Here is a 25,510-nt window from a genome sequence, read left to right as displayed (position 1 = left end):
TAAATTAAAAAATTTTTGTACAAACAGAAGCAATGCATCCAAAATTGGAAGGGAGGCAGAAAGCTGGGAAACAATTTTTGAGGCCAGTGCTTCTGATAAAGGCCTCATCTCTAAAATATATAGGGAACTAAATCAAATTTATAAGAATCCAAGTCATTCCCCAATTGAGAAATGGTCAAAGGATATGAACAGGCAGTTTTCTGATGAAGAAACCAAAGCTATCTATTCCCATATGAAAAAATGCTCTAAATCTCTAATGATTAGAGAGATGCAAATTAAAACAACTCTGAGGTACCACCTGACACCTATCAGATTGGCTAAAATGACAAAAAAGGAAAATAATAAATGTTGGAGAGGCTGTGGGAAAATTGGAACACTAATGCATTGTTAGTGGAGCTGTGAACTGATCCAACCATTCCGGAAAGCAATTTGGAATTATGTCCAAAGGGTGATAAAGCTGTGCATACCCTTTGACCCAGCAATACCACTTTTGGGTCTTTTTCCCAAAGAAATCATGGAAAGGGGAAAGGGACCCACATGTACAAAAATATTTATAGCTGCTCTTTACATGGTGGCAAGGAATTGGAAGTTGAGGGGGTGCCCATCAATTGGGGAATGGCTGGACAAGTTGTGGTATATGAATACACCAACTTGTGGTGAATGAATACTATTGTGCTGTAAGAAATGATGAGCAGGAGGAGTTCAGAGAAACCTGGAGGGTCTTGAGTGAGCTGATGATGAGTGAGATGAGCAGAACCAGAAGAACACTGTACACAGTATCATCAACATTGAGTATTGATCTACTGTGATGGACTATATTCTTCTCACCAATGCAATGGTACAGAAGAGTTCCAGGGAACTCATGATAGAAGAGGATCTCCAAATCCAGGGGAAAAAAAAACAAAACAAAACTGTGGAGTATAGATGCTGAATGAACCATACTATTTCTTTTGTTTTTGGTGCTGTTGTTTTTTTCTATTTTGAGGTTTTCCATCATTGCTCTGATTTTTTCTCTTATAACATGACTAATGCAGAAATAGGATTAATGTTATTATGTGTGTGTGTGTGTGTGTGTGTGTGTATATATATATATATATATAAAACCTATATCAGATTACCTGCTGTCTAGGGGAGGGGGGAGGGAGGGAGAAAAATCTGAAATTGTAAAGCTTGTATAAACAAAAGTTGAGAACTATCTTTACATGTAACGGAAAAAAATAAAATACTTTATTAATTAAAAAAAAAAAAGAAGACTCCATTTTTAAGTCTAAAGAATCGTATCAGCTCCAATCTACCCAGGGAATCGATCATATCTAGAAGGAGGAGATAGTAATTGTGTCAAAGGTGCAGAAAGAGCATGAAAAATGAGAATAGAAAAGGGTGTCAGAGTTAGAAGGAAAGAGATTGTTCTCAACTGTTGGTGGAGTTGAGAAAAGATCCAACCACCCGGAGAGCAATTTGGAACTCTACCCATAGGGCTATAGAACTGCTCATCCCTTTGATCCAGCAATACCACTGGAACGGCTAAACAAGCTGTGGTATATGTTTTAAAGGAATATGATTGTGCTATAAGAAATGACAAGTGGGATAATTTCAGAAAGGCCTGGAAAAAACATGTATGAACTGATGTCTAGTGAAGTGAGCAGAACCAAGAGATCGTTGTGCACAGAGAAAGCAATACTGCTTGATGAAGAACTGTGAATGACTAAACTATCCTCAGCAATATAATGATCCAAGCCAATCCCACAGGACTAATTGATGAAGGAGACTATCCACCTCCAAAGAAAGAACTGATATTGATTGACCACAGACTGAAGCATGCTATTTTTCACTTTCAATTTTTCTTTTATTCAAGTTTTCTTATACAAAATTACTAATATGGTAATGTTTTATATAATTGCACATGTATAACCTATATATGATTGCTTACCGCCTCAGGGAGGGAACAGGGGAGGAAAGGAGGGATAAATTTTGAAACTCAAAACCTTAAATTAAAACGTTTATTATTTTCTTTTTTGTTTTGTTGCTGAGGCAATTGGGGTTAAGTGACTTGCCTAGGGTCACACAGCTAGTAAGTGTAAAGTGTCTGAGGCCGAATTTGAACTCAGGTCCTCCTGAATCCAGGGCCGGTGCTCTATCCACTGAGCCACTTAGCTGCCCCTAAAACGGTTTATTATTTAAAAAGAAAGAAAGAGATTGCTCTCTGACGTGGAAGAAAGCAGTTCCCACGGAGTGATGGGGCCCGAGGCAGAAAGCGGAGATTGAGAAGTGAGAAAACCTCAGGCCACCCTCCGGAAAATCTTCCTGTCCCACCCACCCCACCCCACCCCACCCCTGACCGTTTTCCTGGCTCCCTCCACACTCCAAGGCCTTTTCCTCTCTCGGCCTCAGTTTCCTTATCTGCAAAATGAGGGAATTGCCTCCATTGTCCCTCCCGGCTCCAAAATGCTCCGATTCCTTAGACCTTACTTAGAAAAGGAGCCTTCTCTGGGGCCTTGGGACTTTCACAAGTGTCCAAGGCTTTTCTCACTAGGGTTAGTAGTTTGGTCTTGGAGACGATGGGAGCTGCAAACGGGAGAAAAGGGTGGTCTCGGGATGCAGGATGGAGGGGGGTGGCAGGCCCGGCTCCTGGGTAAGACCCGCACAGCGGGAGCTCCGGGGCTCCCCTGGGACAGCCACGCAGCACCCCGGGGCGCCCAGCCTGCCCTAGGTCGTTCACACCAGAAGTCGGGGCCCACCCTCCGGCCCCCAGCGCCCGAGAGGCGCCGTTCTTTCCCCGCACTAAGCCGAGCCAAGGAAGCTGGAGCCAGAGGCGAGGCGGGGAGAGAAAAGGGGGGCGGGGAGGAGGGTGAGCAGGCCGTCAGCTCTGCGGGGACCTCGGCGCGGGAGTGCACAGAGGAGGAAAAAGGAGGGATGGGCGCGCCAAGGGGCGGGGTGGAGGGAGAAGGAACGGAGCCCAGGGGAAGCGGGCGAAGGCCGGGTATTGGCCGGAAAGGGAGTCCCGGAGCCTTCGGGCGGGGGCTGGAGGCCGTCCCAGCTCGGACGGCCAGCCCCGGGGGCGGAGGGGAGGGGCCGTGAGTCCCTATTTGTGCCCGCGCTGGACGGTGCCCAGCTCAGAGCCGCGAGTCCCTGGTCCGTGGCCGCCGAGGTTGCCTCCGCCTCCGCTCCCGTAGGCCCCCACCCGCTCCCCGCTCCCATGCTCGCCCAGCAGCAGCGGCTGCCCGGCCGGGCCGGCCCGACGGCCGTGCTGCTCGTGGCGCTGCTGCCCGCGGTAGCGCAGGCCTTCTCGGGCGTCTGGCGGCCGCTCGAGCCGGAGCGCCCGCAGACGTGGCGGCGGCTGGCCGTGGCGCCCTCCACCCCCAAGTTCCAGCAGGCCGCCCGGGCTGCCCTGCACTACTTCAACTACCGCGCGGCCTCGCCCAGCACCTTCCGGAGCCTGAAACAAGTGCGCAGCGGCTCCGTCTGGGTGAGTGCGCCCGGGGCCCGGGGCCCGGGGGCGGCGGGGTGGGAGGGCGATCGGCCGACAGCAGGGCCCCCAGGGGGCCTCCCCCATCCTTCCAGGGGCGTGTCCGGCAGAACGCCCCGCGTCCCGCGTCCAAATCCCCTGCCCCGTCTGGACCCCGCGGCATCCAAGCTCTGCGCCTCCCCGGCCGCCTTCCCAGCTGCTTTCCGCGTCCTAGACCGCCTTGTGCCGTAACCCGCGCATGCCCCGCCTCAGAGTTCTGCAGCTACCCGGGCCAGCGTTCTAAGTCACTAGCCCAATGTTCTAAACTTGCCTCATAATCCTAGCTCCCTAAGGGTTCTACCTAACCCCGAGCCAGCGTTCTAAGTCACCCCCTCAACGTTCTAAACCGCCTTTTCTCATAATCTTTGTTCCCCGCCTCAGAGTTCTACCTAACCCTGTGCCAGCGTTCTAAGTCACCACCTCAATGTTCTAAGCCACATTGTCTCATATTCCTAGTACCCCGTCTCAAAGTTCTACAGCTTCCTGTCAACGTTCTAGACCTCCTTGTTCCAACGTTCCAAAGTCCGCCCCAACGTTCTAACGTTCTCTGTCCCAGCACTGCAAAGCTCGCTGTTACGGAGTTCTAAAAGTTGCCGGCATCCGTCGGCGTTTCAAAGTCCTCTGGGCCACGCGTCCCGAGCCCGCGGTGGCCTCCTCCTTAAAGCTCGGGGTCAGCTCCCGAAGCCCGGGTGCTTGAGGGAGCCCCCAGGAGTCTGGCGGCAGTGCCCAGAGGGCAGACGTCTTCGCGGCTCCACTTTGGAGCGGTGGCTACGTGGGGATCTTGGAGAGGAGTGTGCTAGGTTCAGGGTGGATGCTCTGGGAGAGCTTATATGAAAGGGCCGCGGCCGTAGGGCAGCCTAGCAGTAACGATCAACAATCAATCAATTAATCGACAAGTATCTATTAAGGACAAACTATACGTGCCAGAGTTAGGGGGGGGGGGGGCTACAAGTAGAAAGAATGAAACCAGCAAGCATTTATTAAGCACCTATGGTATCGTTCCACACGTCTTAACTTCAGTTTCGTCAAGCTTATAAATAGGGGACCTCAGAATAGCAGGCTGGTTCAGAAAGCCTCAGTCAGACACTAGCTGGGTGACTCTGAGCACCGCTGAGCCTCCCGACAATAACAGTACCCACATCCCCAGGTTGTTGTGAGGATCGTATAAGATAATGTGCTGTGTCGATTAAATGAAATAATGGGGGCAGCTAGGTGACACAGTGGATAGATAGAGCACCGGCCCTGGATTCAGGAGGACCTGAGTTCAAATGGGGCCTCAGACACTTGATACTTACTAGCTGTGTGACCCTGGGCAAGTCACTTAACCCTCATTGCCCTGAGAGAGAGAGAGAGAGAGAGAGAGAGAGAAAAGAGAAATAAAAAGGTCCTATTCAAGCCTTTAAGGCTTATTTAAATATGAACTCATTATCCTAAAGTTTCATCCGGCTCAGGTCCTGGGGTCTTATGACCTGTGAAAGGAAGCTGGCCTAGATGCCCTCCCTGCCCCCCTCTTAGCCTTACATCCCCTGAGCTATAAAATGAGGGAGCTGACAGGTCAGGCAAGGTGCTGTTCCCCAGACTTAGGAATAGAGATGGCAAGGTCTGCAGGACATCCGTCAAGGGTTCTTTGTGGTCCCCTTCAGAGCAGTTCACATGCCGGACCTCTTTCGGTAAACTACCCTTCCTCACCCCCACCGCAGGCCTATTAATTCCAGACACAGAGAAAACAGATTTTGACGAGGTATTGTTTACATTTCCCCCTCGAATTGTCTTTGCCCTTCCTCAAAGTATTCTCTGTTTTAATCTGAAGGGATTGCTTGTTTGGAAGGTGCAGTTTTCTTGACTAAAGACGGCTACAATTTGTAATCTTGGCAAATCTGTATCTATTTCCTCATCTGTAAAACTGGGATAGCAATATTTGACCTACACACCTTGTAGGATTGTTACATTGTAATGAAAAGTGCTTTCCAAACCATAAATCCTCTCTATGCCAGGCACTGGCAACTTTAAAGTGGCATGTAAATGTGAGGCATTGATAGAGAACTGGCCTGGGTTCGAGTCCTGTCTCTGACGTACACTGGCTCGGTGACCCTGGCCAAGTCACCTAACCTCTACATATCCCCCAGATTTACCTTATAGCAAACAAACTTAGTGTCTTGCACTAGGTGGTGCAATGCATAGAATACTGGGCTTGGAATCAGGAAGACTCACTTTCCTGAGTTCAAATCTGACCTTGGACACTTATTTACTAGCTGTGTGACCCTGGGCAAGTCACTTAACCCTGTTTGCCTCAGTTTCCTCATCTTTCAAATGAGCTGGAGAAAGAAATGGCAAACCTCTCCAATAGCTTCACCAAGAAAACCCCAAATGGGGTCACAAAGAATCAGACATGACTGAAAAACAACTGAACAACAAAATGGACAACCAGAACAATAAAAATAACTCACATGTACATGGCATGTTAAGGCTTGTAAAGTACTTTACACATATTTTCATATTTGTTCCTTGCTCCTCACAATAGTCCCGTGAAGTTGGTTTTGTTATGAAGCCTATTTTATAGAAGAAGAAATCAAGGCTCAGAAGTAACTTGGCCAGGGTCACACAGCTAGGAAGTGTCTGCATCCGAACTTGAACTCGGCTCTTCCTTGGTCCAAGTTTATTGCTCTTAACTCTTGATCCACCTAGTTGCACTACCTACTTCACAGGGCTGATAGGAATCAAAAGCTTTGTAAACTTCCAAGTGCTAAGATCAATGTGAGATGTTACATCAATTGTATTGTATTCTATCCTGTTTTATCATATCTTATATTGTATTATAATATCACTTCATCATATCATAAGTGCCGTGATTTCATCAGATTAGATGCTTCTCCCATTGATGCAGTTCTCAACCCCTCCATGACTTACTAGCTGGTTTCTTGAGTTGATGTCATGACCTCTTGGTCCCGTGATCAGCTTTGCCAAATTTAGCCAGGCTGATCCTCCCATCACTGGACCCTTCCTCTGAACCTTTCCAGCTTGGAAGGACCCAACAGAACGTATGCTCCTCTGGCCTTCTCTTTGAGAGCCCAGGGTCAGTCACTTCCATGCCATGGAGAGACAAGGGGGTAATGGAAGAAGCTTGGTGCTACATTCGGAGGAAGGAAGCAGATGGAGGAGGACTTGGCTGAAGGCAATTCTGCTGTTCCTCTGAAGCATTGGGGTCCATACTACTGATTTCATCAATGTGAGAAAGGTCCTTTGTGGACATGCTCTCTGTGGATGCAGATCCTCTATCATTTCCAATCTGAGAGTTGTTTGGGGCAATGAGAGATTGACCGATTTACCCAGGGTCATTTAGCCAGTTTGGGTCTGAGGTGGGACATGAGCCAAGGATTCCCTGAGAATGACCATGGCCTTCTACACGATGTTCCATGACAACTCTCCCTTTGAAAAATAAAGAAACAACACCACTTCCTGGCTTCCACAAAGGAGCTCAAAGTGCTCCCAGAAAAATCCAGTGAGGAAAATTAAGTACTTCCTCTTCCCACAGAAAACTAAGTTGCTGTGTCCTATCTCTAAGAAGTGAAATATCACATCACTTTCAAAGCATCTCATCTTTTTTAACTAAAGGAAAGAAGCAGGCATGAGGAGGCCAGGGGAACTTGACAGCCAAGAGAATACCAGCCACTGGGCATGGGGGAAATGGCAAGAGGTTTGACCATCTTTGCAGTCTTTGGAGAAGCACTGCATTACCCTCAAAATGACCGAGGGAACAAAGTTCAGTAAGCCACAGTGGTGGAAGTCGATGGTGGCAGGGTTCTCTCCGGGATTCAGTGAAAAGGAAACCAAGTTTGAAATTCTCTTGCCTGACCCTCCTTCCACTTTATAGTCAATGTCCCATTCTTGCTTCCTTTTCTATGCATTTATCATTCATTCATTCATTCATTCAACATTTATTAAATACCTACTATGTGCCAGGTACTTGGCAAGCACTGGAAGGTTTAAGGAAGCTCAGTACTCTGCTTTTGTTGGCACTAACCAACCAAGGTTTTGAACTGGAGTGCCCAGGTTCTATTTGCTTTCCTTCTGGGGTGGTGACTAGCTAGATTCATGGGAGAGGAGTGGCACTACTTTATTTTTTTGGCACTACTTTAGAATAAAGGGGAACACCTACTGGCTGACGCTTCGTAATAGGCATAAAAGTCAGTCAACAGACATTTATTAAGTGCTCACTATGTACCAGGCACTGTTCCAGGTGCTAGAGAGTTCACAAAGAAGAGAGGGGGAATAGACTGTGTGCAAATAACAAGGCACATGCAAGAGATGTGCAGGATGGGTAGAAGTTGAGGAAAGCCTCTTCAAAAAGGTGGACATGGAGCTGAGCCTTGAAGGAAGGCAGGGAAGCTGAATGGCATTGGTGAGGAGGATGCTCATTCCAGGCATGGGAGGCCCCCAGTGGAAGGGCTCTGAGGCGGAAGATGGCGTGGCATTGGGGAGAAAGGGCAGCTGGATCCTAGACTGTAAGGAGGGGAGGAAGGAGTGAGAAAATTGGCAAGCTAGCAAGGGGCTAGTGTAGGAAGTGCTTTAAATACCAACCAGAGGAGTTTGTATGTGATCCTAGGAGTGACAGGAGCCTTTGGGGTTTATTCATGTTGGGGACTGGGGAAGGCCATGGTCAGACTGGTGCTTTGGGAAGCCCACCTGAGCAGAGAATGGGTTGGGATGAGAAGAAACTTGGGAGAAGGCTATTTCATTGGTCCAGCTGAGATGGGATAAGGGCGTGAACTAGGGTCATAACTGTCTGAGTGGAGAGAAGGGGAAGGTATGACAGAGGTGCAGGTAGAAACAACAATACTTGATAATGGATTAGCTATTGGGGGTGACACTGAGGTGAGCCTGGGTGCCTGGCAAGATGGCGGTGCCCCAATGGAATAGGGAAATTTGGAAGAGGAGAGGGTTTAGGAGAGTGCACCATTGTCAGTCTGTAGGCTAGAACCTGGCTTACCTTTTCTCATCTGTAAAATGGAAGCGAAAGATGGTCTTGCCAACTCACAGGATTATAGTGAGAATCAGATGAGATGCTTGAAAAACTAGGTAAAGTATAAAGCATTAAAGAAATATCTGACTGATTTATTCTCCTTGGGGTTTCATGACCTGCTCTATCACTTGTAGATATCTATATCTATCACTGTTGGAGTCGAGACCTAGGTTCAAATCCTACCTCAAACTCTGAGTAGCTGGGTGACTCTGGACAAGTCATTTGTCCTCTCTCAGTCTGTTTTCTTATCTGTAAAGCAAAGGAAGAAGGAGCAGGTGAACTCTCTGAAGGCCTTTCCAAGTCTCAAGTTCTCAGTCTTAAGTAATCTGGTTGTCGAATTTTTCTGGAAGCTCTAGCGGCCTCTAGTGGGCAAAAGCAATAATAGGTCTATAGGGTCATAGATTGAGAGCAGGGACTTCAAAGATATTGGATGGCCAGAGAGGTGCCCAGGCTCACATGGTAACAGAGGCAAAATCTGAATCCAGATCCAAATCCAGTGATCTCTCTGCTGTACCGAAGTGCTCCAGGCAAACTCTGACTAATGTGAATGCAACCTTCAAGATGTCTGGATAGACTGACAAAAATGGTATGTGTATGTCTATGCATGTACACGTGTGTGTGAGTATCGTGCAGATGTGCGTGTTTGTACGTATTTATATGCAAATAAATGGGCATTCACACACAGACCCCTTCTTTGTTCCTCCAGCCCTTAGAACAGTGCCTGGCACATAGTAGGTGCTTACTAAATGCTTATTGGGCAGCCAGGTGGTACAGTGGTTAGAGTGCCAGGCCCTGAGTCAAGAAGCTTCACCTTCATGAGTTTAAATCTGGCCTCAGTTACTCGGTAGCTGTGTGACCCTAGGTAAGTCACTTAACCCTATTTGCCTCAGTTTCTTCATCTGAACACAAAGTTTTAAAAATCAATGTGAAAATTTGTTTATACATATAACTTGGGGAAAATTCTAAATAAATTAAATGGGCTGGAGGAGGAAATGGCAGACCACTCTGGTATATTTGACAAAACAGAAACAAACGGGGTCACCAAGAGTTATACACGACCGAAATGACTGAAAGAGACAAACAAAAAAGTCAGCAGCTCCAGCTGCAGCATTTGATAGGCGAAGAACACCTGTCCAGGGTTACCTGATGTTCTTCAGTCATGATTCTCACTGCTTCCCTGTCCTCTACATAAATAAAAATAATTCCAAACCATTGTGAAAAAGAAAAACAAAAGCAGTCGAGGCCACCCCAGCAGGGATGAATTTGTTTTCCCCACCTCATTCTCTCCACCCGTCCCCGCTGTCCTCCCTGTGACTGACCACCAGCACATCAAAAGATGGCTCCCCTGAATTGGAGTGTTGTCTTGGATTATGGTAATGACTGACATTTGTAGAATGCTTCCAAGTATTTTATACACCTTGTCTCATTTGTGTTTCATAACAACCCTATGAGATAGATACTCTAGCCTCATTTTACCAAATGGAGAAACTGAGGCTCCAAAAACTTCAGTGACCCTCCCATTAAATGACTGTCATCTCTCATTTGGAAAGTGCAAAGGCTTCAGGCCTTCCTGATGCATGATCAATTCTATTCAGACGGCAAGGGACAGGATTTAGAAGTGCAAAGAGGTCATGTCCCCATTTCACAGGTGAAGAAACCAAGGCCCACTGGTGAAGCCACCTGCCCAAAGTCAGACCAGTTATAAGGAGCAGACTTGAAACTCATATCCAGCAGTCTCTTCATTTCACCAGGAGATGGACAACCTTCAACTGACTCAGTCTTCCTTAGCACCGTTCTTGAACCAGCTGAGCTAACCAGATGCAGATGAACTAACAAGGAACAGCTTTAGAAACTGTCCTTGCAGTTCAGTCTTTTCAGAGGAGAAGACAGTTTACCATGTGAGAAAATGTGCCCCAATATTCTTCAGTGTGGCAGCATGATGTCGAATGACTGGCAAGCATTTATAGCTCCAGGCACCATTAAAAAAAAAATTTTTTTTAAGTTTATTCAATCCCTGATCTTAGGAGCTAGTATGGGCCTCGATGCTTTGATGCATTATTTGATCAGTGCTCTTTTAGGGCAGATAATTAATTTTAAAAGACTGTGATGTTAATCACCAATTGGCCCATTCTCCTACTCTGTATCTCTCTGTCTCTCTCTGTGTCTCTCTCTCTCTCTCTCTGACTCTCTCTGTCTCTCTCTCTCTCTCTCTGTCACTCTCTCTCTCTGTGTCTCTCTCTGTTTCTCTGGCTCTCTGTCTCTTTCTGTCTCTCCGTTTCTGTCTCTCTGTCTGTCTCTCTCTCCCAAGATCTCTAACCCAATCTACCTCCCTAATTTAGGATGTGGCCTCAATTAGCCAACACTGAGATTCATCGGCTGAAGCCTTGGAATTCTAATGTCGTTGCTGCATCACCTCCTTTGGCTCTGGACAAGACATGATAGGTATGGCTTCTAGGTCATGTCCCAGGCCAGAACTTCCCTGTACAGGATAGCTCTGCCAGGGTGGCTGGTTTCTCCTCCTGGCTTCCCTGTGTGTGCAGGCCGCCCACAAAGCAGGGCTCAATCTGAGGGTTTTCTCAAGGATGCGTCCAGATTTAGATGGTCATAATAAGAACCACAAGTAATTCTAGGCAACTGGCAAAAACTTGCTGAGATGGTGGAGAATTTTTCATAACATTTGGAAGTAAAATGTCATCTCAGCTCCGCTGCTGTTTGGCATTTCTCGATTTTTCTCCTCTTTGTTTTGGGAGCCAGAATCTTAGCCCTGGAGTGGGTCGTGCAAAATCACAGAGGATAGTGATATATGTCAGTGTAATTTCTTCTAATCTCCTTCCCTACTAAGAAGGGACCTCGTCCAATGCTTCTCTTCTCCCCTGGAAACTTCAAAAAACAGAGAACAGAGGAAGCTCCCCATCAACACTTGTTAATTGAGTTTTCCCCAATATTTTCTTACCAGCTGCTTGAACAAAGGCATAGCTGCTAAGCTTATTGCAACTGCAGATGACAAAGCTGGGAGGAAGGCAGCAGAACCACATCAGGCCACTGAGCCGGAATCTAACATGTCTCAGCAGACTGGGATGAGGGGCCCAGTGCTAGACTTGGGAGTCAGAAGAAAACAGGATTCAAGCCCGGCATTTAATACTTACTAGCCGTGTGACCATGGGAAATCATATCATTCTTTGGAGCCCTAATATTTTCATCCTTAATTTGGGCATAATGAGACCTGCTTCACTCTCCTCACAGTGCTGGTGTAAGGACAAAATGAAACAAAATCTCAAAGCGTTAGATCTAGGGGAGGAGCATATATTAAGTACCTACTATGTGCCAAGTACCAAGCTAAGCACCAGGTATACAAATCCAAGCAAGCAAGACAGCTTCTACCCTCAAGAAGCTTATATTTCTAATAGGGCAAGACAGCACAGTTAGGGGTGCTGGGAAGGGGGGAAAGAGAAGAGGGCTGAAGGCTGGAGTGAAGGTGGCATGATACAGAAACTGATAAGAGCCATGATGTGCTTGTAAGCAAGAGGAGGCAGAAGGATGGAATTCAAGGTTCCTGTGGGGGAGATGGCCAGGAAGTGGTTGTTGGCCATTCTTCTTCTCATTCATAATGATAATGCATAATACACATATGTGTGTATGTATAAACTATGCATACACATATGATACATACATATGCAAACATATATAAGCTGCCCATCTTGGGACCCAGCGGCCACCACAATCTGTTTACAGCATCATCTCATACCACACCACCTCACGTCCTCTGGTGTCTACTCTCTGGCCATTATTTTCATTGTGCACACTACCACGTCTTTGCTTTTGCCCATGCAGGCCCCCCTTTCCGAAGTGGACTCCCTTTCCTTCCTGCTAAAGTTCCTCCCTTCTGTCAGGGTCTGATTCAGGTGGCCACCACCTCCAAGAAGTCTTCCCAGGTCCCTTATGTGCTCAGGTGACAATCCTCTGCTCATTACTCTTTGTTAGAGGTGGGGTTTGAACCCATCTTCTTGGCTCCAATCTCTCGTTCTATCTCCTGTATCATGCCACCTCATCAATAAAATGTTCCACTCAGTATTTTCCCCTAAAATATGTATGGGGAAGAATATCTCTTGTGCAACTTAGAATACAAAATACAACTGGGTTGTATTTTCTTCACTAAAATTTGCCATCTGAATGATGTATTAATAAATGTTGTACTACGAGTTTGGAGCCTCCATTTCTTCATCTGTCTGTTGCATCAGCTTTGCAGGGCTCTGGAGATGGACTTGTTGGTGCTATAGCAGAGTTGTCCACTAGGTGATGTCTTTGACCTTAGATTCCTGGGACTGGTTTTTGGAGGCTTCTGTCTGGCACAGGAGTGTGCACTCAAGGAGGGGAGTGGGGGCCATGGGTGTGGAATATGGTATCCATTGTCAGACTTGGTTTATGTGTTAGTTGGTTTTACTGACCTGCTTTTTTTTTCTTCCTTTTTGGTGAAAAGGGATGGATCACTAGGTAGAGGAGAGGGAAGGAATATACTCAGAAATAAGGTGATGTAAAAATAAAAGATCATTTAAGTAAAACCTGTTCACAATAAAGGTTCATTTACTGGATGGATGGATGGATGGATGGATGGATGGATGGATGGATGGATGGATGGATGGATGGATGGATGGATGGATGGATGGTAGTTGGAATGAAATTAAGGATACAGTGAAAGTAGAATGGCTATACCAGTCTCAAGCTTGCTACTTAAGCTAGCTAGCTCTAGCAAGCCAACAGTTTCTGGGAGGACACAAATATTTCCATATCCTTTTAGGTGGTTGTAATGTGGAGGTGACCCTGTGTTCCTCAAAGGTACAGAAGTTGGGGGCAGCTAGATGGCGCAGTGGATAGAGCACCAGCCCTGGAGTCAGGAGTACCTGAGTTCAAATCTTGCCTCAGACACTTGACACTAGCAGTGTGACCCTGGGCAAGTCACTTAACCCCCATTGCCTCTCACACTTACAAAAAAAGTTTTACTCTCCTCTGCAGAGCTAAGATCTAACACTTTGTACCATGCTAACCCAGGATTTTGGAGCTAGGAGTGACTATAGAGAATGTGTAGTCTAATTTCACAGAGAAGGGAAGCAAAGAACAAAGCCAAGATCCCAGCCATGTCCTGGGAGTTTTTTCAGTGTATCTTCCATCACACCTTATTAGCTAATGCTCCTGGTTCTGCCTCTGAGGCCAGGAAGACTGAATCATGGTCCCATGATACTTAAAGACAGCCATTGGGTCCAACCTCCAAGTCCATCCTTGCAGTTTGGTTTGGTTGGGGTGGTTAGGAATCATTTCCTGCAAGAAGACAAGTGGAGCCTAGCACTCAATGCGATGCTTATGCTCAGTAGCCAGTTGGCTGTTGTCCTTGGTGCTGAAGGGGATCAAAATGGATCACTATGATATCACTAGGTTCCATGTGTCCGACTGCGATTGATCAGACCAATATGAGCTCAGAAGGCTCTACCACAAGTCAGGCACAAGTAGTCCACGTGAACATTCAGAGTGGAGCTGGCTCTAAATGTGCACATCTCGTGTTTCTTTTGAGCTGCTAGGGCTCACAGAGCACAGTGCCTTTTTTGATGCGGGCACACCGTACTACATGCTGCTGTGCCAGTGTCTCCCATGTCTCACAACTGATTCCAGAGTTCTTCAGAGAGACCTTGAGAGTGTCCTCATAATGTTTTTTCTAAGACTTAGAGGAAGCAGTTGAGTCACAGAGTTGATAGCTAGGCTTTAGAGATGGTCCAGTCCAATCCCTGCACTTGAGATAATCAATGAGACCCAGAGATTGGTTCCAGTACATATGCTGAAACGTCTGCTGTGAGAGTTTGGCAGATTCCACAGGCACACTCAATTTTTGTTATATCAGCTCTCATCATTGTGGAGAAAAAAGAAACTAGAAGTAGAGCAAGCACAGGACAAGGTGGCCAAATTGCAGGAGCTGTAGGGCCCAGAACATGAGAGGGGTCAGTCCCACAGCAGCACTCGACACTGGGCGGGTCAATGTTCTGTCTGGGTGCCGCCGTGTTTTAGGAAAGATCTAGATAAGCTTACCCACTCTTTGGAATAGCAGCTCTCAAATTTTTTGGCCTCCAGATTCATTTACATTTAAAAATTAAAGAGGACCTCCCCCCAAAAAGCTTTCATTTATGTGGATTGTATCTGTCTATATTTACCATATGAGAAATGAAAACATCTTAGTAGTAATGTAAAATAGTTTTGACCTCGTGGATCCCCTGAAAAGGTCACAGGAATCCTCAGATCACACTTTGGGAACTGCTTCTTTGGGTCCAAACTCAATTCCTTCAAATCAACCTTAGGAGAAGATGACTCTCTTCCTTAATTAAAAGAGGTTGGTTTCTATAATTTCTGAACACAAAGACTAGAAAAAACAGCCAGGGATAGGAAGAGTAATTATTTAGCGTGAATCTTTAAAAATTGGTAGAGCTTGTTCTAAAATCAGATTAAAGAAATCTGTCCTTAGCAACCAAGGGGAGGTGGGATGGAGTCCAAGGATGAGCGATGTTTTCCTTTGGAGCATGAGTGTGTCCTTTTAAGAGATCAGCTTCAGGCAGCAGCAGCATCCATCTGGAGATGAGAATACACAGCGCTCCCTGAGTGATTTCAGGGGTCTCCTGCCCCAGGAAACAGAGGGTCTTTTGGCAATAGGGTCCCTGAGCTAGAAATGTTCTTTTACTGATTTCACCACTGCTGGGGGGTGATTTTGTTGTTTTGAATGATTCATCAGGTAAATGAATTTTTAAAATGTCCACTTTTGAAACCAGTCAATATTGTGGTCAAAATACTCACATTCTTCATTCTTTATCAAGATGTCCTCTGCCCCATGGCTCTTTCCTTTTTTCATTGTATACTCCATGATACAGAATATTCCATATGGGTAAAAAGGGCAGATCTATTCTGTCCATTAATCTGGAACAGGGTGGATGGAATGTGGGGGAGGAGTCCTTAACCCTTTCATAGCTCTCATTCTCAAATTCAAACAGTTTCAGGGCAGCTAGGTGTCTTGGTGGATAAAGCAGCGGCCCTGGATTCAGGAGGACTTGAGTTCAAATTTGGCCTCAGACTAGCTGTGTGACCCTGGGCAAGTCACTTAACCCTCATTGCCCTGCCAAAAAAAAATCAGTTTCCACATCTGTAAATTGAAGGGGTCAGACCAGGTGAGTTCTAATCTTTCTACCCTCAGCTTATGAGCTCACAATTCACCAAGTCTCATCTATGCCCCCCCTACAATGTATTTCATGTTCATCTGCTCTTGTAGCCCCCATAGCTTTCTACCTAATGCACAATTACACAACTTTCCAATTGGTCTCCCAGCTTCTCTTTCCCTGCTCCAATCTGATCAATAATCATTTATTAAGTGCTTTCTATTTCTTTTGATCCTCACAGTGACGGGAGGTCAGTGCTATGGTTATCCCCATTTTACAGAGGAGGAAACTGAGGCATACAGAGATTAATGATGTGCCAAGAGTCTGAGGCTGGATTTGAACTCATCTTCCTGACTCCAGACCCAGTGCTCTATCCACTGGGCCACCTACCTGCAATCAATAAAATTAACAGATGTAAAGTGCTTTTGCAAACCTTAGAGCTGCATATAGCCAGCTATTATGAGGAGGAGGAGGAGAAAAAGGAGGAACTTTAAATGCCAAACAGAACAGTTGAGATGGTTTTTTTTCCCCTAGAAGTATCAGAGAGTCTTTGAAATGTATTGAGTCTGGGGGCTGGGGTGATATGCTTTAGGAAAATCACTTCAGCAGCAGAGTGGAGGATGGGAGAGAGAAAGATTGGAGGCAGGGAGGCCAGTTGGAAGGCTGTTGCAATGGTCAAGGAGAAAGGGGATGAAGGTATGAAGTAGGCTTTGTGACCAAGAGAATAAAGGGAAATGTCAGGAGATTGAACCACAAGACTTGGCAGCGGATTGGACACATGGGGTGAGTAAAGATGAGGAGCCAAGGATGACCCTGAAATCGTGAGTCTGGGTGACTGGGACAACAGTAATAGGCCAGTTTAGAAGAGGAAAAAGTCTGAAAGAAAAATGGGGGAGACAGAAAGAGCACACATACATTTATTAAGCTCTGACTTGGTATGGAGCACTCTAGCTGAGAGGTCCCTACAAATGCAAGCAAAGCAAGATAGGCCCTGCTGTCAGAGAGCTTACATTTGAATGATGAAGACACCATACCAAGAGGAACCAGCGAGTGTGGTGGGGGCACACCAAGCAGCTTGGTGTTGAGATGGACAGAACATGGAGGCCAAGGCTTACCTGCAAGAGCCAAGGATTCCAGGGGTAGAGTCCTAAGTTCTGGTGGGATAAGGAGCTGTCCTGCACTACATCCAGTTGCAGACATCCAAAAGGTAGATGAAACTAGGGGTGAATATCTAAATCTTGGAATCACTTGCATGGAAATGTTACTAGAACCCATGGGAGCTGCTGAGACATTGTTGGGTATATTGCAAAGATGAGGAGGGATTATTTCATTGACTGTATCTTTCTGCCCAATGGCTGTGACCATGGCTGGCCCAGAGTAGGCATTTAATAAATGTTTGTTGACTAATTCATTACACAATGAAATAGCAATGAAAGATTGGAAGCTCCCTGAAAGCAGGAGCAATGACTATACCTCTTGCTGTTCCTATCATTCCAGGTGATTCCACATCACTCCTTGCTCACATGGTCCCTATTTTAGCCAAACTGGACTGCTTAATGTTTCCCGTAAACAAGAGTTCATCTCCCATCACCTTTGTACACACTGTCCCTCCTGCCTGGAATGTCCTCCTTCCTTTTCTCCACCTCTTGGAACTCCTAGCTCCCTTTAAGGCTCAGCTTAAGGGCTAATTCACCACCACCCCAAAGCCCCTTCTGCCCCCCAGTCATTAGGGTTTCCCCTTAGCTCTGTCTGTCATATTATTTTGTGTTCTCTTTGTATTTATGTTGTGTTTGTGTCTCTGTGTACATGTTGTTTCTTTTCTTTCTTTCTTTTTGTTTTTGGTGAGGCAATTGGGGTTAAGTGACTTGCCCAGAGTCACACAGCTAGTGTCAAGTGTCTGAGGCCAGATTTGAACTCAGGTCCTCCTGAATCCAGGGCCGGTGCTCTATACACAGCACCACCTAGCTGCCCCGTACATGTTGTTTCTTTGGACAGGATGTAAGCTCCCCGGGGAAGGGCTGTTCTGGGACCTTTTTTGCCTGTGTCTCCAGAACTAGAACAGCGCCTGGCATATAATATAGGTAATTAATCAATGCTTACTAAATTAAATTCTAGCAGTAAGCATGACGTCCTGCACAAATTAGATGCTGAATGTTTACAATTGATGCTGGAGATGGTGAAAAAATTACTCTATCTTTCCCCTGATAGACAGAGGCTCCCAGAGGACCTTTCATTCTATCACCTCCAGGGACGAGAATCCAGTCCTTCTCCACAAGAATTCTGAAGCAGTCACCTTCACCTTCAATAAACTGAACCAAGGGGGCACATTTCAACCCCAGAAAGATTCCACTGTGTAGTTCGGAATTGCCCAATAGGATCCAAGATTTAGAGGTGGTAGGGATTGTAGTGGGCAGCTTCGTGGCACCGTAGTGCACAGTGCATGGGGCCTGGAGTTAGGAAGATTCATCATCAAATCTGGTCTCAGACACTTAGTAGATGCGTGACCCTGGGCAAGTCACTTCACTCTGTTTGCCTCAGTTTCCTCATCTATAAAATGGGCTGGAGATGGAAATGCCAAACCACTCAAGTATCTTTCCCAAGAAAACCCCAAATGATGTCACAAAGAGTCAGAAATGACAACAAAAGGGACCAGAGTGCTTCGCTACTCTGACTTTGGGCAAGTCAATTCACCTCAGTTTTCTTCTCTGTAAAATGGGGTGAGATGGGTGGGCTGGACTATGGGGGTGGTAAGAGAACTCCAAAACTACTCACTGAAGAATACTTGACGTAGGAGGGGTGCCATTCGTCGACCTCTGATCAGGCAATGTTCTGACTTATGCCCAATTAAAAACAAGTTCTGGGGGCAGCTAGGTGGCGCAGTGGATAAGCACCGGCCCTGGATCCAGGAGGACCTGAGTTCAAATCCAGCCTCAGACACTTAACACTTACTAGCTGTGTGACCCTGGGCAAGTCACTTAACCCCAACTGCCTGACTTTAAAAACAAACAAAAAAAACAAGTTCAGTAACTATGGTCTCCTCACTCCTTCCTCCAGGCTGTAAAGCTGCAGGCTCCCTTCCTTTGTTTGACATTTTCTTTACAAAAAGAAACCGGTGCTGAAAAACAGGACCAACAGACCTTCTCTGCTTCTGGCTGTTGACAAAGCCTGATGATGATAAAAGTTAAAAGAGAAAGGATGTCAAGAATTTTCATCTGTCTCCCAGATGATAAAATTGGGCAGTGGGAAGGGTTGAGGGAGAGTTAGAGTGAACCGGCTTGGTATAAAAGGAAAGAACGAACTGTTTCCTCAAGCTGATGCTTTGTACAACTCACAAATGCAACTGTGACGTCCCTAATTCAATTCAACCAATATTGATTAAGCACCTACTATGTGCTGGGCACCTCCCTAGGTGCTGATAATTAGACTGTAAGCTCCTCTAGGGTAGGAACTGGCTTTTGCCTCTTTTTGTATCCCCAGGATTCAGCCCAGTGCCTGGTGCATAGTAGGCACTTACTGCCTCGATGATCTTGGCCATGTTTCTTAGCCTTCCTGGGCCTCAGTTTCCCCATTTGTAAAAAGAGTGGGTTGGGCTAGAGACCACAGAGATGCCTTCAAGCTCTAAGTTGGTGGTCTAAGGAGTCAGTGTGGCTGTGGTCTTTGTTCACCTCTGCCCAGGACCCCATAAACGGGTCCTCTCAGACCTGCTGATGGTAGGTTCTAATTTCACAGATGAGATTTCTACTGAGCTGCCTCCTCTGCTATCAGCCATTTCTGGGGCCCTTGTCCTCCAGGGAGGAGGGACAACTAACGCTTCTAGTCTGGGTTGGGAAGCATAGGGCCAAGCTGACCAAGGAATGAATGGCGCTAACCATTTAGCTAATTGTCCACAATGCCAAGATGATGATGGAGAGACAGAACAGAGGTTCTGGATAAATGACTCCCAATGTTGAGATGACTCTCAAAAGACTCTCTCCGTTATGAGAAGGGCAGCCGGACACACCCTGACTGATTCCTACAGAAGGGCCCCGCAGCTGCAGCATCAGGACCTCGATGGATATTGTCTCCATTCTGCCGTGCTTTTATTTATAGTATTAATTACATTTGAATACATGTGTTCTTTTTTGGGTGTGTGTGTGAGACAATTGGGGTTAAGTGACTTGCCCAGGGTCACACAGCTAGTAAGTGTCAAGTGTCTGAGGCCGGATTTGAATTCAGGTCCTCCTGACTCCAGGGCCGGTGCTCTATCCACTGTGCCATCTAGCTGCCCCCTTATTAATTACATTTGAAGGGGCTTCAGGCTGCCTGGGGAGGGTTGACCCCTTGCTCCCGGGTATTCCTGAGCAGAGCTGCTGATCTACATTGGTCTGAGGAGTCTCCTCACCACCGAAGCCTTAGCTCCTTCTGGTCCCCAAATGCCCCTTCTTCAGTGCTCTTTTTTTTTTTTTTTTTTTTTGCGGGGCAATGAGGGTTAAGTGACTTGCCCAGGGTCACACAGCTAGTAAGTGTCAAGTGTCTGAGGCCAGATTTGAACTCAGGTCTTCCTGAATCCAGGGCCAGTGCTCTATCCACTGTGCCACCTAGCTGCCCCTCAGTGTTCACTTTTAAAGAGCTCTTGGGCCTTTGACTTTACTTATTCGTCAATAGCTCAAGCTCTGGGACTTCACCAATGTGGAGACCCCTTCTACCAGCCTTGACAATTTGTCAATCAAGCAACAAGCAGCTATTAAGTGCCTACTGTATTGCAGGAATTGTGCTAGGAGTGGGGGAATCCAAGTAACTAAGAGGAACAGTGGAGAGAGCCCTGGACCTGGAGTCAGGGAGAACTGAGTTCAAATTCCACCTCAGACACTTACTAGCCCAATTCCTTTACTTTACAAATGAGGAAATGGAGTCCCAGAGAAGTAGAGTGATTTACTTATGGTCATACATCCAGGATTTGAACCCAGATCTTTTGGTCTTCAAAAATTTCTGTGGCTGCCACTAACTAGATGATAAGCATCTATGAAATAAGTGAGACTGGTCCTTGGGACAGACATATATTACTGAGCCCCTACTCAAAGTCCAGTCATCTGTTGGGAGGGCCTTTAAGGACCCAGGGTCATCCTCATGTCATGATGAGCCATCAGAGGAAAACCTTAGTGGAGGATGAGATGGAAGTGTAAGTTCATCATCATCATCAACACTATTAACACTACCATCATTATCATCATCATTACCATTATCACCATCACCATCCTCACCATTATTACAATCCCCATCACTATCTTCACCATGATCATTATCACCACCATCACCTCCACCATCATCACCTCCACCTCCACCTTCACCATAACCACCATCACCTTCACCACAACCACCATCACCTCCACCATCATCACCTTCACCTCCACCTTCACCATAACCACCATCACCTTCACCATAACCACCATCACCTTCACCACAACCACCATCACCTTCACCATAACCACCATCACCTTCACCACAACCACCATCACCTTCACCACAACCACCATCACCTTCACCATAACTACCATCACCTCCACCACAACCACCATCACCTCCACCATCATCACCTTCACCTCCACCTTCACCATAAACACCATCACCTTCACCATAAACACCATCACCTTCACCACAACCACCATCACCTTCACCATAACCACCATCACCTTCACCACAACCACCATCACCTTCACCATAACCACCATCACCTTCACCATAACCATCATCACCTTCACTATAACCACCATCACCTTCACCATAACCACCATCACCTTCACCATAACCACCATCACCTTCACCATAACCACCATCACCTTCACCACAACCACCATCACCTTCACCATCTAAGCAAGAATTCTCACTACACTCTCCCCAACAAATGGTCACCCAGGAGACCCCAATATAGCCCAGACTTCCTGAGGGTCCTTTTGCTTCTGCTTTGAGTCCCCGGTAGAGGGCCACAGGGTCATGAGGGATCTTAGAGAACATTGAGTCCAAACTTCCTCATTTTTCAGAAGGGAGAGGTTAAGTGATTTGCCTGGAGTCACACAGCAAGTCAGAGGTAGGATTCAAACCCAGGTCTTCTGACTCCAGGCCCAGCACTCTATCCAGGACCCCACAGAGTCTTTCTGGCACATCAAAGGGCTTAATAAATGTTTGTCTAGTTGAACTGAGCTACCTCCTAATGAAAAACTGCTATTTCCCAAGCCATTTTTGATAATGATGATAATTATGATTCCAGGGTTCTCCCCCTTCCCCCTTGAAACTGAAATACTCTGACAATGGATTGCCAATTTAATCATTGTCTCTTTTACTTGGCTTGTAGGATAGAGAGCCCACCTCGAAGCCAGGAAGGCCTGGGTTCAAGTCTTGCTTCTGACTTGTGCAGGCTGTAAGACCCTGGGCCAGTCACTGAACCTCTCATGGCTCTAGGCCATTCTCCAAGCCTACGGAGGAAAGGTGTCACCCTGAATGGGTAGAGGGAGTTTCCTCAGCAAGAATTCCCTATACCAATGAAGTCACAAGTCCAGTCTCAACTCCTATATAAACATTATTAGCTTCCTGAGGACAAAGACTCTGTCCCTGCTGTGCCTAGCACAATGCCTGCCCTACATTTACTAAGAAGGTGCTTGATAAATGCTTGTTGAATTTGAATAGCAGTCACACCACTCACTGTCTCCTAAGGGATTCTGAGAAGGAAGGACCTGCTGTGAGTATACCTCGGACCCCCTTCCTGGAGCATGGCTGCCCTGGAGATGTCAAGGTTCAGATGGGAGATGAAATCCACATTGCCTATCTCCCATCCTCAGAACAGTGTGACTGCAGCAATGCTTATCTCTAAAGCCTTTAGTCAAACAATGATAGGAACCTCTGAGTCACCCAGAGACCGAAGGAAAGGAGGGGTCTTTGTGGGAGATGAAAGAATCTCATCTCAACAAACGGAGCCTTTAAGAGAACATCTCTAACCACTGACAAAAGGAAATCGAATCAACAAATCAAACAACTATATAAAGATCCTCAGAATATGACTCAGCTCCTGACTCTCATTAGTGATACAGATGGTGGCCTGGGTGTTTTGTGTGTGTGCAAACTGCATGGGCAAGTACGCCTTGCTCTGGGTGGGGGATGGGGGGAGTGTCCCTAAAAAGCCAAGGGTAAATCAATGAACAATTTTAAACCTAGGAAGTTGTGTCTTGAGTTGCTATCTCAAGGCATCCTACTGTGATTTATAGAGAGTAACCACTCCATAATTGCTTTGTGTATCTGGGGGAAAAGCATCCTTGTACCAGTTGTTGTTCAATTGTTTTTCAGTCATGTCTGACTCTTTCTGACCCCATTTGGGGTTTTCTTGGCAGAGATACTGGACTGGTTTGACATTTCCTTCTCCAGCTCATTTTACATATGGGGAAACTGAGGCAATCAGGGTGAAGTGACTTTCCCAGGGTCACACAGCTAGGAAGTATCTGAGGACAGATTTGAACTGACATCAGGCCTGACACACTGCACTATGGCGCCACCTAGCAGCTTGGAGGTCAGGGATGATCTTTACATCGGTCCCTTGCTGGTGCTAGCACAATGCTTAGCACACAGCAGGCCTGGATAAATGTTTGGCTAAGAACTGAAGGGTGGTAAGAAATGCCCTTTGAAACCCAGAAATTTTATGGAAGTGTGAGTTACTGTCAGACTGGCCTCCTCACCATTCCTGACGCACAACATGCCCTCTCTGATCTCTTGACCTTTGCCTTGCTTGTTGCCCAAGCCAGGAATGCATTGCCTCCTTATCTCGACCTCTTAGAATTCCAGGTTTTCTGCAAAGCTCAGCACCCAGGAGGCCTTTCCTAATCTCCCCAACTTCCAGTGCCTCAGCCCCCTCCCCCAATTATATTGTGGTTGTTTCATTGTTGGTACTTCTTTTTTTTTTTGGTGAGGCAATTGGGGTTAAGTGACTTGCCCAGGGTCATACAGCTAGTAAGTGTCAAGTGTCTGAGGTCAGATTTGAACTCAGGTCCTCCTGAATCCAGGGCCGGTGCTCTATCCACTGTACCACCTAGCTGCCCCCATTGTTGGTACTTCTATACCAGTGCCTGGCACATAGTAGGTGCTTAAGCAATGCTTGCTGATGGATTGATTGGCTGATTAATCCACTTGCTCTTAGAAAAGGCCAAAGACAGGCAGGTCCCACCTCAAGTGATCTCCGCTTGCCCGAATAATTAACCTTAACAAGTGATTCCACCTTTACTCCAGGGCCTGGGCCCCTGATCTCCACAGACTTACAGCCTCGGGTTCCAAGGTTTCTAAGGACACGGAGGCCAGCTTTCTGAGGGAGCCTGTCTGCACCTGGCTCAGAGCCATTGTCATGCCCACACCGGGTGCCCTGGTAGGACCTGGCACTTTGTTCTCTGCAGGAATCCCATACCACAGCCCCAGGTCACTTCCCTGGCCTCTGAGGAGGACGTCAGTGGAGCCACTACTGTCAATCAACACAGCAAGCAAGCAATCCACAAGCATTAATTAAGAACCTACTGCATGCTAGGCATGGTGCTAGGGACAAGCTCAAAAGAATGAAACCATCCTTACAATTAAGGAGTTTTGGTTTAACCCAGGGAGATGACAAGTACGTGCCTAATAAATATTGTTGTTCAGTCATTTTTTTCATTCGTGTCTGAATCTTTGCAACACTATTTGGAGTTTTCTTGGCAAAGATCCTGGAGCGGTTTGCCATTCCCTTCTCCAGCCCATTTTACAGATAAGGAAACTGAGGCAAGCAGGGTTAAGTGACTTGCCCAGGGTCACGCAGCTAGTAAGTGTCTAGGGCCAGATTTGAACTCGGGTCTCCCTGATTCCAAGCCCAGTGTGCCACCTAGCTGTCCGTCTGAATAAACGCTGCATAACTATAAAGTGAATAAATACAAATATGATCAAGGCATTAAATATAAGGTAGTCCAGGAAGGAGGACATTAAGATAGTATCAGAGCACTCATGAGTGCTCTGAGATGACCATCGAACCACATCTGGCGATTCCACCATCCACTGTGCTAATTTTACATTTCTCTATTTCAGGTTAATGCAAAAAAAGGACAGAAATTTGACCTGGAGCTGACTATAGAAAACCACAAGCCAAAGGTAGGTCAGATTCCCGACAGCCAAAGGGGAGAGGGTCATTGAAGGTCCTTTGAAAACAGAAACACCCATGCGCATGGAGGGTATGTGTTTGTATGTATTTGAGAAGTGCATGTCTTAGATACAGGAGGGCCTGGCTTCAGCTGCTAACCTGGACACTGATTCACGGGTGTGACTGAGTAATCACTTCACCTCTGGGTGAAACTGAGGCCAATGAGGCCCATGGGCAGTGCCAGAACTCAAATTCGAACCCAGAGCCTCTGAATGCCTTCCTTCCATTCCTTCTGTCGCCACCTTCCATAGTCAGGAAGTGGCCTTTATTTCCCATTCTATAGAGCACATTTGGGGTAGGGAATAAGGGGGAACAAAGGGGGAGGGGGAGTGGAGTTCTAGACTGGGACTCAGAAAGCCCTGGGTTCCAATCCCTCCGCAGACACTTAGTAACTCCATGGAGCTGGGTCAGTCATTTATCCTGAAGGGGGATGGACTAGCTCCACTCTGAGAAACTTTGGCCTCCGAGGAGGTCCGTCCCATCTCTGCATTCATAATCTCCACAAAAAGTGGCCCCGACTCCCCTGGGCGATCCCTGCCCATGAGCCCTGTAGGCTTGGGGTCAGGGCGAGAGCAGAGGGTGCCAGAGCTTATCTCCTGGGCAGTCCAAAGCCAACCTTTTACAGA

General features: G+C 46.6%; 1 protein-coding gene across 1 annotated transcript in view; it reads left to right on the top strand.

Moving 5' to 3' along the window:
* Positions 1-2,990: 2,990 nt before the first annotated feature.
* The window catches only part of RARRES1 (retinoic acid receptor responder 1), a 37,946-nt gene continuing 15,426 nt past the window's right edge, over positions 2,991-25,510 (top strand). Inside the window, exons 1-2 of the mRNA XM_043990633.1 lie at positions 2,991-3,466; positions 24,773-24,835. Of these exons, the coding sequence (XP_043846568.1) occupies positions 3,197-3,466; positions 24,773-24,835 (333 nt within the window). The 5' untranslated portion in view covers positions 2,991-3,196. The remainder of the gene's footprint in view (positions 3,467-24,772; positions 24,836-25,510) is intronic.

The sequence above is a fragment of the Dromiciops gliroides genome, chromosome 3 (assembly GCF_019393635.1).
Source record: "Dromiciops gliroides isolate mDroGli1 chromosome 3, mDroGli1.pri, whole genome shotgun sequence".
Lineage (NCBI taxonomy): Eukaryota > Metazoa > Chordata > Mammalia > Microbiotheria > Microbiotheriidae > Dromiciops > Dromiciops gliroides.
The sequence above is the reverse complement of the archived record's forward strand: the minus strand, read 5'-3'. Positions and strand labels throughout refer to the sequence as shown.